The sequence below is a fragment of the Lissotriton vulgaris genome, chromosome 1_1 (assembly GCF_964263255.1).
Source record: "Lissotriton vulgaris chromosome 1_1, aLisVul1.2, whole genome shotgun sequence".
NCBI lineage: Eukaryota > Metazoa > Chordata > Amphibia > Caudata > Salamandridae > Lissotriton > Lissotriton vulgaris.
In genome coordinates, this window is record NC_141685.1 from 330873802 (window position 1) to 330887678 (window position 13877).

The 13877-nt window shown below is 44.5% G+C and overlaps 1 protein-coding gene across 1 annotated transcript in view; it reads right to left on the reverse strand.

Annotated features, from left to right (window-relative positions):
* LOC147747137 (cytochrome P450 4B1-like) overlaps nt 1–13877 on the reverse strand; it is a 274411-nt gene that overhangs the window by 18640 nt on the left and 241894 nt on the right. The window contains exon 10 of the mRNA XM_086952393.1: nt 12743–12807. Within this exon, the coding sequence (XP_086808519.1) occupies nt 12743–12807 (65 nt within the window). The remainder of the gene's footprint in view (nt 1–12742; nt 12808–13877) is intronic.

The following is a 13877-nucleotide window of genomic DNA, read 5'->3' on the forward strand; positions in this document are numbered from 1 at the left end:
TTGCTGGCTGATGTGTGGAAGAATGATGGCATTATAAAGTGTGCTGAACGTCTGGTGAAGAATTGTATGGTGTGTATAATGTACAATCCTGGCAAAGGAACCCCAACTCCCCCTGGCAGTTTTGCTCCTCCTTCGTATCCCTTTGAGGTGATCCAATTGGACTTCATCCATATGGAGCGATGCAATAACCTGAAATACGTTCTGGTTGTGGTTTGCGCATTCTCCCGATGGATCGAGGCCTATCCCCTCAAAGACAATACTGCTTTGTCTACTGCGAAAATCCTACTGAAGGAATACTTTCCTCGGTATGGAATGCCTAGAGTCGTGTGGTCAGATAATGGAAGTGAGTTTGTTGGAAGTGTGATGAAGAGTGTGTGTAAGGGCCTTGGAATTAATCAAAAATTCCATAGCGCCAATCATCCCCAGTCAGCTGGATTGGTTGAGGGGTACAATGGCACCCTTAAACTAAAACTAGCGAAGATTCAGGCTACGACTGGACTTTCGTGGCCTGATGCTTTGCCTCTAGCACTACTGTCAACTAGGGCGACTGTACACTCCCGAATAGGGCTTAGTCCCTATGAGATAGTGTTCGGCCGTCCTGCGAATGTGTGGGGGGTTCCTAGGCCAGGAATATTCTCTGATCTTGAGTATCCGATGTTGATTGACTACTTACATGACTTGACTGCTAAACTGAGGTTAATTCACCAACAGGTTTACGACGCCTTGCCGACGCAGACGGAGGGTCCAGGCCACCAGCTCCAGCCCGGGGACTGGGTGGTTACTCGTAACTTCTCACGCAAGAACAATCTGGACCCCCGATTTGTCGGACCTTACCAGGTACTCCTGGCCACGAGGACTGCCGTTCGTCTTGAGGGGCGGAAAAATTGGGTACATGCTACCCATTGTAAGCGAGTCCCTATTCCCTTGCCGGCAGACCCGTGGGTAAGGAAAGGCATTGCGTCAACAGAAACAGAAACATTGCCGGCGTTTGTACCTTTTAGCGACGCACAGCTTGTTGGAGAACCCTCAGCGCAGCAGAAAGCCACTGTTGAACACTTGTCAGCAAAAGACTCAAGACCAGATCAACCAACTGATCAGCAGGACGCTGTTTCTTCAACGGATCCTTTGTTCGACGAGCAGACACGTCCCGGGAAACATCGATATTCTTTGCGATCTCACACTAAGGACAAATAAAATTCTCTTGCTTTGCTGAAATTGACAACTGCAATATCCTCGTTTCCCATGATCAATTTTGAACATTCGTATCATTGAAAATTTTTTTGTACATATATCAAGCTTCTTCCTTGTATCTTTTTACTTCCACAGCTGAGAGATATTGTGCTAATATATATACATTGTGTATTGAGGGCCGTAGGGCCGCGCGCGTACTTCCTTCTGGACAGTAGGTCTTGACGCTAGGTTAAAGGCCGTCGGTTCCTAGGAACTCCTGGGGATTGACTATTGCTGCACAGAACGAAGTGCGTCAAGAAACGTTGCGGACGGTCGTAGGGAATGGCATTTTCGAAGCTGAATGATTTGGAAGGAGCTCAGGCGTACAGAGTCAAGCTGCAGCAACTCAGTCGTACCAAATGTTTCATATTTCAATTGTTTGTGTTGTTTCTGACTGCTTCTGCATTTTTGACGGGTGGGGTGTATTACATTATGTCTTACTTCTTACTTGCTACCCCTACTCCTACTCCTTACCCTAACCTTACTTCTACTGCTTCTCCTCATTCCTTTCATATGTTACCGGAACACGAGCAGGCTAGACGTGTAGAATTCCGCAACAATTCCTTTATTCAGCTCCTCCATCAGCATCAGTTAGTGGTTAACACTACTAATTGTTGGGTGTGTGGGTTGATGCCACATACTACGGGTAAGGGAATTCCATATCTGGTATTACCGTATAGTTCCCAAGGGTCAGCTCGAGCATTCCAAACAATGTTTCGAAGCGCACTGGGTTTCCACCCCACTCAAGAACAACGTTCCCCCTACTCTGGTCCTACCTCGTATCAGAGGCTGCTATCGATGGCAATAGAGGATATGGAAGATGAGATCCATGATCCTTTTCTTATCCCTGAAGAAGAGGTACAAGCCTATAGGGTCCTAAGTAGAGGGGAATATAGTATGTTCACTAGTGAAAAGCAGCTTAAAAGCTCGCCTCCAATATGGGTCGTACCCCACACTGGTAATCTTTGTCTTATGGGTCGTGGTTCGCAAGCCCCACTTGGAGCAAGTGCCTGCACTGAAAGTTACGTTCTGCCAATGTTCTCGTCCCCTGTGTTTCTGGCTGCCAAGGGTACCTACTTTATCTGTTATGATCGTGCATACACATGGTTGCCCGCAGACTTCATGGGCTCATGTTTCATTGCAAATCTGTTGCCTCCGACGTTCACTGTAGATGCCGATTATCATAAGACTAGAGTTGTACGAGGCGTAATTAGCGAAGAGGATACTGCCGGTCAAGAGGCAGGAGACTTTTTCAAGGGTTTCCTCCCGTTTTGGGGACCTATGGTTAATAGTAGGAACCTGAGACAGTTGACTCGAGTGGTAGAATCGACAGCTAATATTACTGCCAGTGCCCTTGGTAATATCACCACAGAACTTCAGGCGGAGAGACTTATGACGTTACAAAACCGTATGGTTTTAGATGTCGTCTTAGCAGATCGCGGTGGGGTATGTAAAGTGATCCATTCGAGCTGCTGCATTTTCATTCCAGATAATGCTCCTACTGTCTATCAAGCCATCTCGAAGTTGCATAAGATCTCCGAATCCATACACGTGGATGTAGGGGATTGGACGCTACTTGGATGGTTTTGGGGCCTGATGTCGACTTGGGGTTGGAAGATTCTGATGATCATCGGGGTTGTGGTAGTGTCCCTGTTCACGTGTTGCCTTTGCGTACAGTGTGGTCCTGCCTTATGTGGCCTCTGTGCTACATCGTGTATGAGACAACCATCTGTTACCAAGGGGACTCGATTGGACAGAGCTATGCTACAACGACATCTTGATAGTCTGATGAATATCGAATATGATTCCGACTAGTGCTTGCCTACATGAGGGCAAAAGGAGCGTCTGAGGTTCCGTGACAATTGTAAGTGGTGTTTTCGACTCGCACGAATATGGTCGAGTCTGGTATCTATGAACCGCAAATGACGAGTTTAGTAAGTGTGCGCAGTTTCGCTGTGCTAACTTAAACCGTTCGTTTGTTATGTGGGTTTTTCATCTGTACCCACGGGTTCCATCTTAGATACGGCATCCATTTTGTCTCTTGCCCTCAAGTAGCCAGCGAACGGACGCTGTCCGCTTCGCGACCCTGGGACTCCCAAGATATTGGCGGAAGACACGTGTTCTTTGAAAGTGTCTTTATGACAAGGGGGTTGCTGCTGTAAGGCAGGTGGCGCTGCTCGAGGCTCATCTTGCCGCACGGACTTATTGTCTCAGCCGTGCATCTCATTAGGCACATCCCTTTGATGCCTGTATCTCGTGTTTCTCGATACCTCCCCTTTTACACCCTTTCCGATCTCCCCACTGTCCCCGTCTTCCTCTGCACCTGTCTTCGTTCCTATTTTCGATCTACTTTACTGCTGATTGGAATTTGTTAATGGTGGGAAGATGGGTTTTTACAGTTGGGAACCGCCAAATGTTTCCGCACTTATGTTCCGGACCTTGTGTGTTTCAAAGTGACCAAAGCGACCCCTCTGGGAGCTAAATGTGGGAACCGGGTTGTAAACTTTTGTGTTCAATGTTATCCTATGGGTAAAAACTGTATAAAAGGAGCGATCCACAGAACCAATTTGAAGCAGTCTCCCCGAACTACACTCGATGTACTTCCTGTGACTTCTGTGTTCCCTGCAGCAAATAAACCTTGAATCTTTGACGCCGAAGGAAGTGTCCCGTGTCTCTGTGACTTGTACGCCGGAGCAGGTTACCCACGAAGGTTTCAGGTGTTGTGCCCTGGCACCGCTGGGTCCAAAAGAACCCAGTCCTTCACTTTTGAGTGATGTGGCAGAGCAAAAAATATAGGTGGTTGATTGGTTAACATAGACAAGAGATATCACTTGTGGCAGTAAGACAGCCTCAGTCTGAAGCACCAATTTGTTTGGGAAGAAAAGTTGCATAGAGAGTTTCACAGAGAGTGCCTGCCGCTCACTAAAATGCAAAAACCACAGTTGATGGAGAGAATGCAGAACAATGTCATACATTCACCCCAGTACAGAGATCTGGGCCTAAATCTATCGTTTTTTTGCACTCCACACCACCCCAGTTCAGACATGGCCATATGCAAATCAGTCTGACCCTGTGCCTCATGGAAACAGTCCAGCCCGAACTGCAAAGCCATGCCTTCCCTGGACCGGAAACAAGCTTCAGAGGACCGGCTTCTGGCATTCCAGCCATCTTCAGCCCGGCTTGCTTGAATCCAGTGGTGTGGAGTGCATTGGACTTACGTCTGAGCATACCCATCCCACTCGGGGTGACAAATGCAAAAACCACAGTTGATGGACAGAATGCAGAACAATGTCATACATTCACCCCAGTACAGAGATCTGGGCCTAAATCCATCGTTTTTTTGCACTCCACACCACTCCAGTTCAGACATGGCCATATGCAAATCAGTCTGACCCTGTGCCTCATGGGAACAGTCCAGCCCGAACTGCTAAGCCATGCCTTCCCTGGACCGGAAGCAAGCTTCCGAGGATTGGTTTCTGGCATTCCAGCCGTCTTTAGCCCGGCTTGCTTGAATCCAGTGGTGTGGAGTGCATGGGACTCACGTCTGAGCATACCCATCCCACTCGGAGTGACAAATGCAAAAACCACAGTTGATGGACAGAATGCAGAACAATGTCATACATTCACCCCAGTACAGAGATCTGGGCCTAAATCCATCGCTAAATGGCACACAGAAATGATGGCAATAAGAAAGATTGTTTTGATCATCAGAGCCATCAAGTTTGCATATCATTGAATGGCGGGCATATAAAAAACATCAGGACTAGATTGGGGTCCCACTGAGGCATAAGAAATGATTATGGAGTGAAAATGTGTCATGTCCTTTAGAAAATGCATCACAACCAATAATATAAAGAGAAACGGGTTAGTCAGGCAAACATAAAATGTTTGAAAGTGCTGACAGGTTACCCTTAAAAATGATCATTGCAAGGCCATGCTGGGGCTAGGACAAAACACACAGCAATGCATCAGAGAGTTTGGTCTTTAGAGGGTCTACCTGAAATACCCCATGACAGGCCACAAACAATTCCCAACACCTTGCTTAGATGGAGTTTGTGAATCAGCGTCTGGTTGCAAGAATGGCATCTAAATCTTCAGGCAGCAAATCAAAATATTGTAACTGCCGCTGCTCAATTTCCAAGTATGGATGGGTAGGCTGCAGAGATTCGGTTGCAAGATTCTCCCCTGTTACTGGGATAGGAGGTCCTCCCGAATGTGTAGCCGGATTAGAGGGTAAATGCTCAGGAGATCTGGATGCAACAGTCCCCTACCAAGTCTGGGGCTATTCTAATGACTTGGGCCCATTCTGTCATATCTTTCTGGGGTGGTGGTGGGTGGGAATGCGTACAGGTATCTTGGGTCCCTTCGCAAACAGAATATGTCTCCAAGTGTGTAGAAGCTTTGACACTGCTCATTCCTGACAGGATAGACAGATCTAGCCAGGGCACAACCCAATGATTAAAGACGTGCTGTGCCACCTTGGAATGAAGACGCCACTTTTAGTCTGCATCTGACATCTGCTTAGCTTTTCTACTCATTTGAGGGACCCGTGGTAGATGGTGGAATACAAGATGAAGCAGGGCCGATTTTCTTCCATATAGTGCCCCAAGCCCATGGGCAGGGTTGCGTTAAAAATTGTCCACATTGCCTTGAGCGTCTACAGAGGCGTCTACAGAGGCAATAAGCCCCATGCCCTCCTGTATACTCAGACGCATCTCTCCTATGACCTCTTCATGTACATCTTTCTGAACATCACGATGTAGCAATAACAGGATGCGTCTGTCATCTAGAAGAATAACATTGACTAAGAGTAAGGAGTGGGGGCCAACTACGCCAACTGGGAATTTTCCACAGCTTTAGAAATTAAAAGTGACCTCTAAACTTTTGTAGTATTCTGCTTTCTTAAAAAGTTTCTGAGAAGTAGTGCAAATCATTTTCGATAAATATTCAATTTCATTCTGATTTACAGTCAAACATCAATTGACCTTTTTGTAAACTTTTGTAAATAGTAGTGTCACTTCTGTGTTCCTAATATTTCCGAGAAGTGGCCAAAGGTCTGTGGTTAAAAGCACCTGCTAATGTTTTAAATCTGTGGTCAATAGTTCTTCATTAAAAGAGTATAACAGAGCTGCCCTAAGTCCATTCGAAAGGACTACCTCGCACAAGTGAACCCATGGGTCATGGCGCATGTGTATTCCCCCTTAGCCATCGTATCTGGCATCTTTTACTGAGGCTGTAATGGTTATTGTATTTTGAAATTCATTTTCTCTCTCTCTCTCTCTCAAACTTTCCTTTGCGTTGTCATGATCTTAGAACTTACTAGATTGCATGCTTTGCATCTTCATCTAAAGTGAGTCTTTGACACTTGTTACTTACTAGATTGCTTAGAGTTATTTTGAATTTTTTTTAATACACTGTGCCACTCTGACTCAGTTCCTCCATCTCACACATGTGTTTCCTTATTTTAGATAGTGCAACCCTGCTCAAATTAAGGTATTATATCACCACTTTAAAATCATCCTCCAACAAAGAAAATCTTCTGCTGGTCCAGCCACTTCTGGAAATAAAGAGCCTTCTGGAGCAGGATAGCAGACCTCACCCACCCTGCTTGTTGCAATACCACCTGGCAATCATGTTGTTTACCAGGACCAGGAACAGCCTTCAATTATTGGTCAGTAGGGAGGCGTTTGTGAGCAGATGGATTGCCTAAAGCACCAAGAGGTTGAAGCAGCGATGACTTCCCACTGGAGACCAAAGATCTTTGAGCTTCAACAGCCACAGAGCATAACTCCACTTGAACAGTGATGCCTCTGTCATAAATGGGAGCTCTAAGTGGCAAAGGAAGAGTGGCCTGCCATAGGTCAGGTTGGTTCATCTACCACCACAATAGGTCCTCAGACGTCTCTTGTGAGATCCGGGAAGTGTCGGAACGGCAACCCCTGTACCATGCCCATTAAAACCTTGGTCTCATCTGGCAAATCAGACAAAAGGTTCACTGGGAATGAGATGCACACCTATGTAATCTTATTCTTCAATTTATTTCCTCCAATTTGTCCGCTCAAACATTTCGGGCGTGCAAAACTTTCTCCGCGCTACGTCTCATTGCGCTGCAACAATACCTACATAGCGAAGGGACCGATTTTGGTCCCAAAAAACTGCACAGCCACCTATTGGCTTGAATCCAATGAATTACATTCCTATTCATTCTTTTACTTGCTCATGTATTCCTTTTTCCTTTCATTTTAATCCTTGTTTAATCTTATATTCAATTCATTTTATCCAATATGCTGTACCAGCCAAATTCCACAAAATCTCAAAGGCATGGGATTGATTTCATGTCATGTTTTATTGCGTGAGCCCAATGCATTTCAGGAGTAACACTCCCTTCGTCAGGGAAATCTAAAAATACAAATCAATAAATAAATTTAGTCACATTATGCCGATAAGGTAATTATGATGTGTTTTTTACATGACAGTTTTAAAAAAACAGACTACCTGGTCTCTACATCACGGGTTACTAATAATCAATGATCCATTTTAACATTCATATATCGATTTGAAAACCTGCGGTATTCACTTTACCTACATGCCACAATAGCTGGACCTGAGCACACACCGTAACTGTGTTATAAATAATGCCGGTTTTTAACTAACAACAGTCATCATCAATCTATTTTAATATTCTTACCATGACATGCTAGCAGAACATCAAGTTAAAATAATGGTTTTCTCGTTCATTTGTCTTCGTATGAAAACCAAAGATTACATCTTTTCTATTTTTCTGGTGTGCCGTGGCACGCGTAATCTGTTCCGGGGCAAGCTGGTACTGCACTTTCTAAACCGTGTTATTACAGTGTATTCCCGCTCACCATTACTGCCTGATGAATCGCGTGCGTCAGTTACGAGAATCCTCCATTTGAAACAACTGCAAGCTGTGTATATTGCAATGTTTACTACTCGGAATCCCAGAATGCAATTCCTAATACATTAATTCACCTGGACTGTTTTCCTAAACCGGTTTAAAAAATATATATATATATATAGTATGAATTTTTTCGTCTCCCATGAGATAGCACCCATGATGAACACTTTGGATAAAAATTGAAAGCAACAAAATCGGTGAAAATTTGGACTTTAATCCGGACATCACAAAGGACATTTTATGTATGGGATGAGTTTCATGCCATGTTGGGACAGAATAAATCAGTATATATGTGTAGGCATTATAGTACAAATCTCGTAATGAGCATTCATGTGGGGACTCGTGGTTAATATAAGACAGATGCACGTTCCTCAATGTGGAGTGATTCGCAATTTTTAAAAAAGCAGCCTCCTGACAAGAGCCCCAGGACTTATTATTTTTTTAACAAATTAGCCACTGGGAGGGATAGATTCTACGGAATTGGAGGATGAGTAAATAAAAATGCATGTCCTGCAAGTGCAGAGCCACCATCCAATCCCCATAATCCAGAGCAGTAGAATTTAGGTCAGAATGAACATTTTAAATTTGCTATGTGCCATTTCAGCTCTCTGCTTGCGCAGGTGCACTGAGTGCTGCCTCGCTCCAAAGCAAGTACCGATGCAGGTAGTTAAAAGGTGCCTGCATTACAAGCAAGATTTGTTTGGGCTGGAAGGTATATATTCCCAAACAAAAACAATCCAAAGTGTATTGTATTGTATATTGTATATTGGATTTATATAGCGCTTATCACCCAGGGGTCTCTAAGCGCTTGCCTTGGGAACCCGTCCTGGCTTTTCCCTGTGAGATAGCCCCTACAGGGCATTCCCAAGGTGAAAGCCAGGCATCCCGCCGCGGGGGGCCGTTGTGGAGATTAAGCAAGCTTTTGCCCAGAGTTGCAGAGTGTGAACCCATGATTAGTTCAGGCACCGAAGCGAGAATTATCGAGTCTGTGGACATTTGAGCTCAAGACCCTGCCGCGTCGGGAATTGAACCCTGGTCCCGGGTCTGACCTCTGCTTCAGGGTCTGCCTGCTCTAACCAGTGAGCTACACTTCTCCAAAGAGGCATTCTCTTCTTACAAAGCGAAATTCAGAATGCATTACACAAAGAAAGAGGAAATGAGAAGCAAACAAAATGTTTTGCCTTGTTATGCCATCATCTGGGAGGTGTACCAAAATGATGCAATCCCAGATTTACAAACTTTTGTAAATCCGGCATTGCGTCAAGCTCATGGATGGATGTGGGAGAATGCTCATGCTCCACCCATTGAATGCCTCCCAGCTCAAAATGTAACATAACTTAGCACAAGCAGCTGTAACACAAGGCGGGACAAATGGTCCCTTGCAGGGTTTTGTATATCTGAATTAAGGAATTGCACTTCGTCACGAGGACAATGAAACTCCTTAATAAATCGGGCTCTTGGTGAGCAGAGTTCCAGTATAGGTCTGCAGCATCCATCCTTCTTAGGGACAAGGAATTAGTGTGAACAGCACCCCTCGCGACTCTCAAGTCCAGTATCTGCTCAATTGTGCCTTTGGACAGTGTGAGATTGAACTATTGCTTTTTGATAGTAGAATGGTCTTCCAAACAATCGCTCTGGTATGGAGGACTAAGAGGTGGGGGGAAAATGAAATGCAATGGGAAGCCCTTTTGAATAATTTGTAAGACCTATCAGTGTGAAGTGATGAATCTCCAGATAGGTAAGCATTATCATAGCCTGCTCTCTACCAGTTGATTGTGGACCTCGGAGGCAGATTTTTCTGTGGGCCTCAGGGGGCAAATCAACGCAGATTAGGAACCGCTCCGATATGGGAAGGAAGGGTTGAGGAATATCTGTCCCTGCTGGCGTGTAAGGCCTCGGACCCGGTGTCCTCTTACCAAAAAGGGTAGCATCTGGTGCGGCAACAGATAGGCAGGCTAGAGCTTGTGGCAAGCTAGGCCTCTGGAATAGCCCCTAGACTTTCTGTTTTGCTAGATAGGGGTCAGGCGTGGCAAGTACTTTGCTTTTATGCAATTATTTTTTAATATTTTTATCCCACTGTCATTTTAAAAGTCTAAATACAGCCCTTTAGCCTTTAGCAGTGCAAGGAGGGAGGAGCAAAGCAACCACTTGTTTGTCATCATTAGTGTTGTGAGGGACACTTCAGCTCTAAGTCAGAGCTGAAGAGGTCAGAGTTGAAGAGGGCTTCTATTCTCTGATAGTACTGGTGTAGAGGGAGAGCCTGAAGCTGAAAGTCCAGCTGCATCGCCACTCGTTGCTCCTCAGTAAATTTATAGCACAATATAAGCCAGGTGCAGCATGATGCAGGTTCAGAATCATACACCGGTGTGGCAAGTGAATTCAGAACTAGTGGCAGCCGGGTCGGTGCTGGCATGGAGAGAAGTGTGAGCTCTGAGACCTGATTGAAAGACTGGACCGGTTTTAGTACGAAGTCCAACTAGGAGCTACTGCAGCCACTTGGGGCCCAAAAGCACACTAGAGGGAGCTAGTAACATCTGGAAAATTTGCAAAAAGGCCTTCCTGAATTCCTCTGTCTGCTGCAGGGCTGATGACAGCATGAGGAATTCGGGAGGTGCAGGGACATAATGGGGATCTGGACCCTTCAAGTGATGCCCTTGAGCTTCTTACAAAACCTTGAGTTAAGGATTGGGGACAAGTCCCGCTTGGCTTTCTTGAGCTTACAGTGCATTTTTGCCTTCAAATTCCCAGAGGAATTTGAGCAGGATTGCGACTTTGGGCCGGATCGACCTCATGACCGAGAACCACCTACACCTTGGATGAAGACCTCTATTTCACAATAAAAAGCTTCACCTCGTGCTCCCTGACTGCCTTCAGGTCAATGAGGGGCACTTATTGTCTCTAGAGACAGACCCTCCTACGAGTGACCCAGTGGGGATGAGAGAAATATGTCTCTTTTAAAATGTGGTACCCCTATGATCAGAATTTACCAGGATCGATAATTGTCACCTACTATGAATTTGGGCATTACTTGTGCAGACGGTGCTTTTCGCACCAAATTTCCCATCCACAGGTTTTTACTAGGTACTGTCATTGCACTGCCTTACAGCAGGTTGGACCTGGTGAAATTTACCTGAGGAAAATTGGGGCGGGTCCAATAATTAAAGCAAACGTTTCTGCATCGATCCCTACACAAACAGATCTTTTCACAGGAACTCGACAAGGAGGGGCCCTCGTAATGACAGTATTGGTGTTCATTTATCAGGTTCTCTGTTAAAAGATGGATGACATTGATCTTTAATGACTTGATTGCATGATCTGTTGTATTTTTCTTGCACAAGCTGCACTTCTTTTCAGGTGCTGGTTTTGCGCTTGTACACAGAGGTTTGGCAAAGCTTGTAAGTGTGATGTCTGTATTCTTCTAGTGTAAATTATCGCTCCAAAAATCCATTGTGAAACTTCAGGTTACCTCCTTTCATGTGATTGGTGGAACTGGGGTAGCCTGGGGAGCAGCCTGGTCCCCCTGTGTTGCTTTATCACTCTTAGGTTGAAGTTTCGATGTTTAGGAGTTTCACATCAGTTTTTGGTCAAGCCTCCATTTCTTCTCTGGAACAACTCACTGCAGTATGACTCCAGTGCCTGGTATTCTACAACATCCTCCTGGGCTTATGGTTCAAAAGAAGCATGGTGTTCTTCCTTCCTTAGGGTGGTTGGTTATCAGAGGCCTTGTTAGTGTGCAAGGGTAATACTTGTTGCTTGCTCCACATGGGTGGCATTCTTCACTATTCTGTTCTCCATAACTAGTCAATGTATAGGCAGTGAGGATCTCTCGTGGTTCATGAAGTCTCTGACCATATGACTACAATTCACCAACTCACAAAAAGGCCCAAGGGGTCTCTCCTCTGAGAGGACAGGACCATCTTCCTTCCTCGTTTCCTGACCAGAAGGACCTACAAATGTAAACAAGCATTGGTAATGCATCGGTTTCACATATGTGATGAATAAAGAGCTGTTTTTGTCAATCATCGTCATGGAGAAGGAAAGAAGTTCCTGAAAAATAACAAGGAAGTGGGGAGGATGTGGCACAGGCCAGAGTTGCTGACTCCAGAGAGGGGGATCCCAGTTTCAGTCTCGGTGGTGCAACATCCTGGTGATTCTATGCAAATCACTGAATCTCTTCAGGGTGATGCATTGTTATTTAAATATGCTGCAAGAGTACAAAGCAAAACTTTATGAAACGATAGTTCCACAAAAGCGGATATTATCAGTATTTTGGCAATGGGAAACTGAGAAGAGAAACAGATGAGGAACAAGCCTTGGTAAATGCAGGAAAATATGCTGCAGCCAATAGAAATGGAGAAAAAGTAAGAAGCTCTGACGGAACCAATGAGAAGCCAGGAAAGAGAGGAGGTGGGATGTAAGTCACTTTTACGTTTATGTTAAAAAAATAGATTTCTCAAGGACAGCAGAAGCGCTGTGCCGGAGAAACCCAAAAAGTGGATACGCCACCTTCTTTCATCAAAGCAGTTCAGGACTCCAACAATTTAAACAACAGTCATCACATACAGCTAATATCATTTAAACGTACTGTACCTCTGGATCTTTCCATACGCTGGGGTTTCTGTGAATGCAATAGATGTTTAAAAATGCAACGATTCCTGCAAAACAGAAAAAGAAGAAATCTTTTTGAAAATATATCTAACTTTGATCAAAATGACAACTTTTAGCATATGATTCTCAGTCATGCCACGATGTAATAATCTGGATTGCAGAAGACACAAAGGAGGTTTAGCAATGCATTCTATGAAATTGGATCACATTTCCCTTCGCAAATATGGAAATCCGTTGAGGACATGTAATAGGAAGGTCAGCAGGTTTTTACTTTTAACCTTGGTCAGCTGCATGGTGTGGTAACAGTACTAGATGGTTGAAATACAAGCAATTCTCTAATAATTAACAACTTGAGACTGCTTTATAACATAACAGTATGATTAATTCTGGAACACCATACCAGACACAGTGCAGTCGGGGTTACACTATGCCGTGGACGTCAATTCACCAAAATGCCAGTGGTTGTGGCAGCAACATCACGAGCCATTTGATCTCTACTTTTGCTCACACACATATGCTTACAAAATTACACCTACACCTCATGTGCCACATATAAACACATTTCCACTGGCAAGAACACACACAACGTACATTTAAAACCACTTTTTACTTACCTGAGCTGCCAGGGAAGGTCATATTCCAGCTAATTGTATGCCATTTTATTTTATTACACTTACAGTGGTAATAATAATATTATTCACCATTAGTGTAATGGAAAAAATTACAGAAAACAAGGAAAGTGGAGATCTAACAATGTCCATAGGTTCGAGCTCCCCTATGTTCCAGGCACTGATTTTGATTCCTCTGAGGCCATAGGTCACAAAGAAAGTACCAGGAGCAGTGAAGGTCAAGCCGGGGTTGCAGCTGCGACCACCGTTAACTCCTAAATGATGTCCATGCACTATTCTTCAAAACACGCATTCACCAAGATTTGCTTTTAAATAAATATGGAGATTTTAGAAGATATCAGGTGCTGTTTGGAGATACACACCATGGGTATATTGAGTATGCAAACATATACTCACATGCATTTTAAAGATATCCAAGTATCAGCATATTTTATTGAGGTTTAATTTTAGCGACTAAAATCACTGTCGTCCGGTGTAATCTCTGAAGA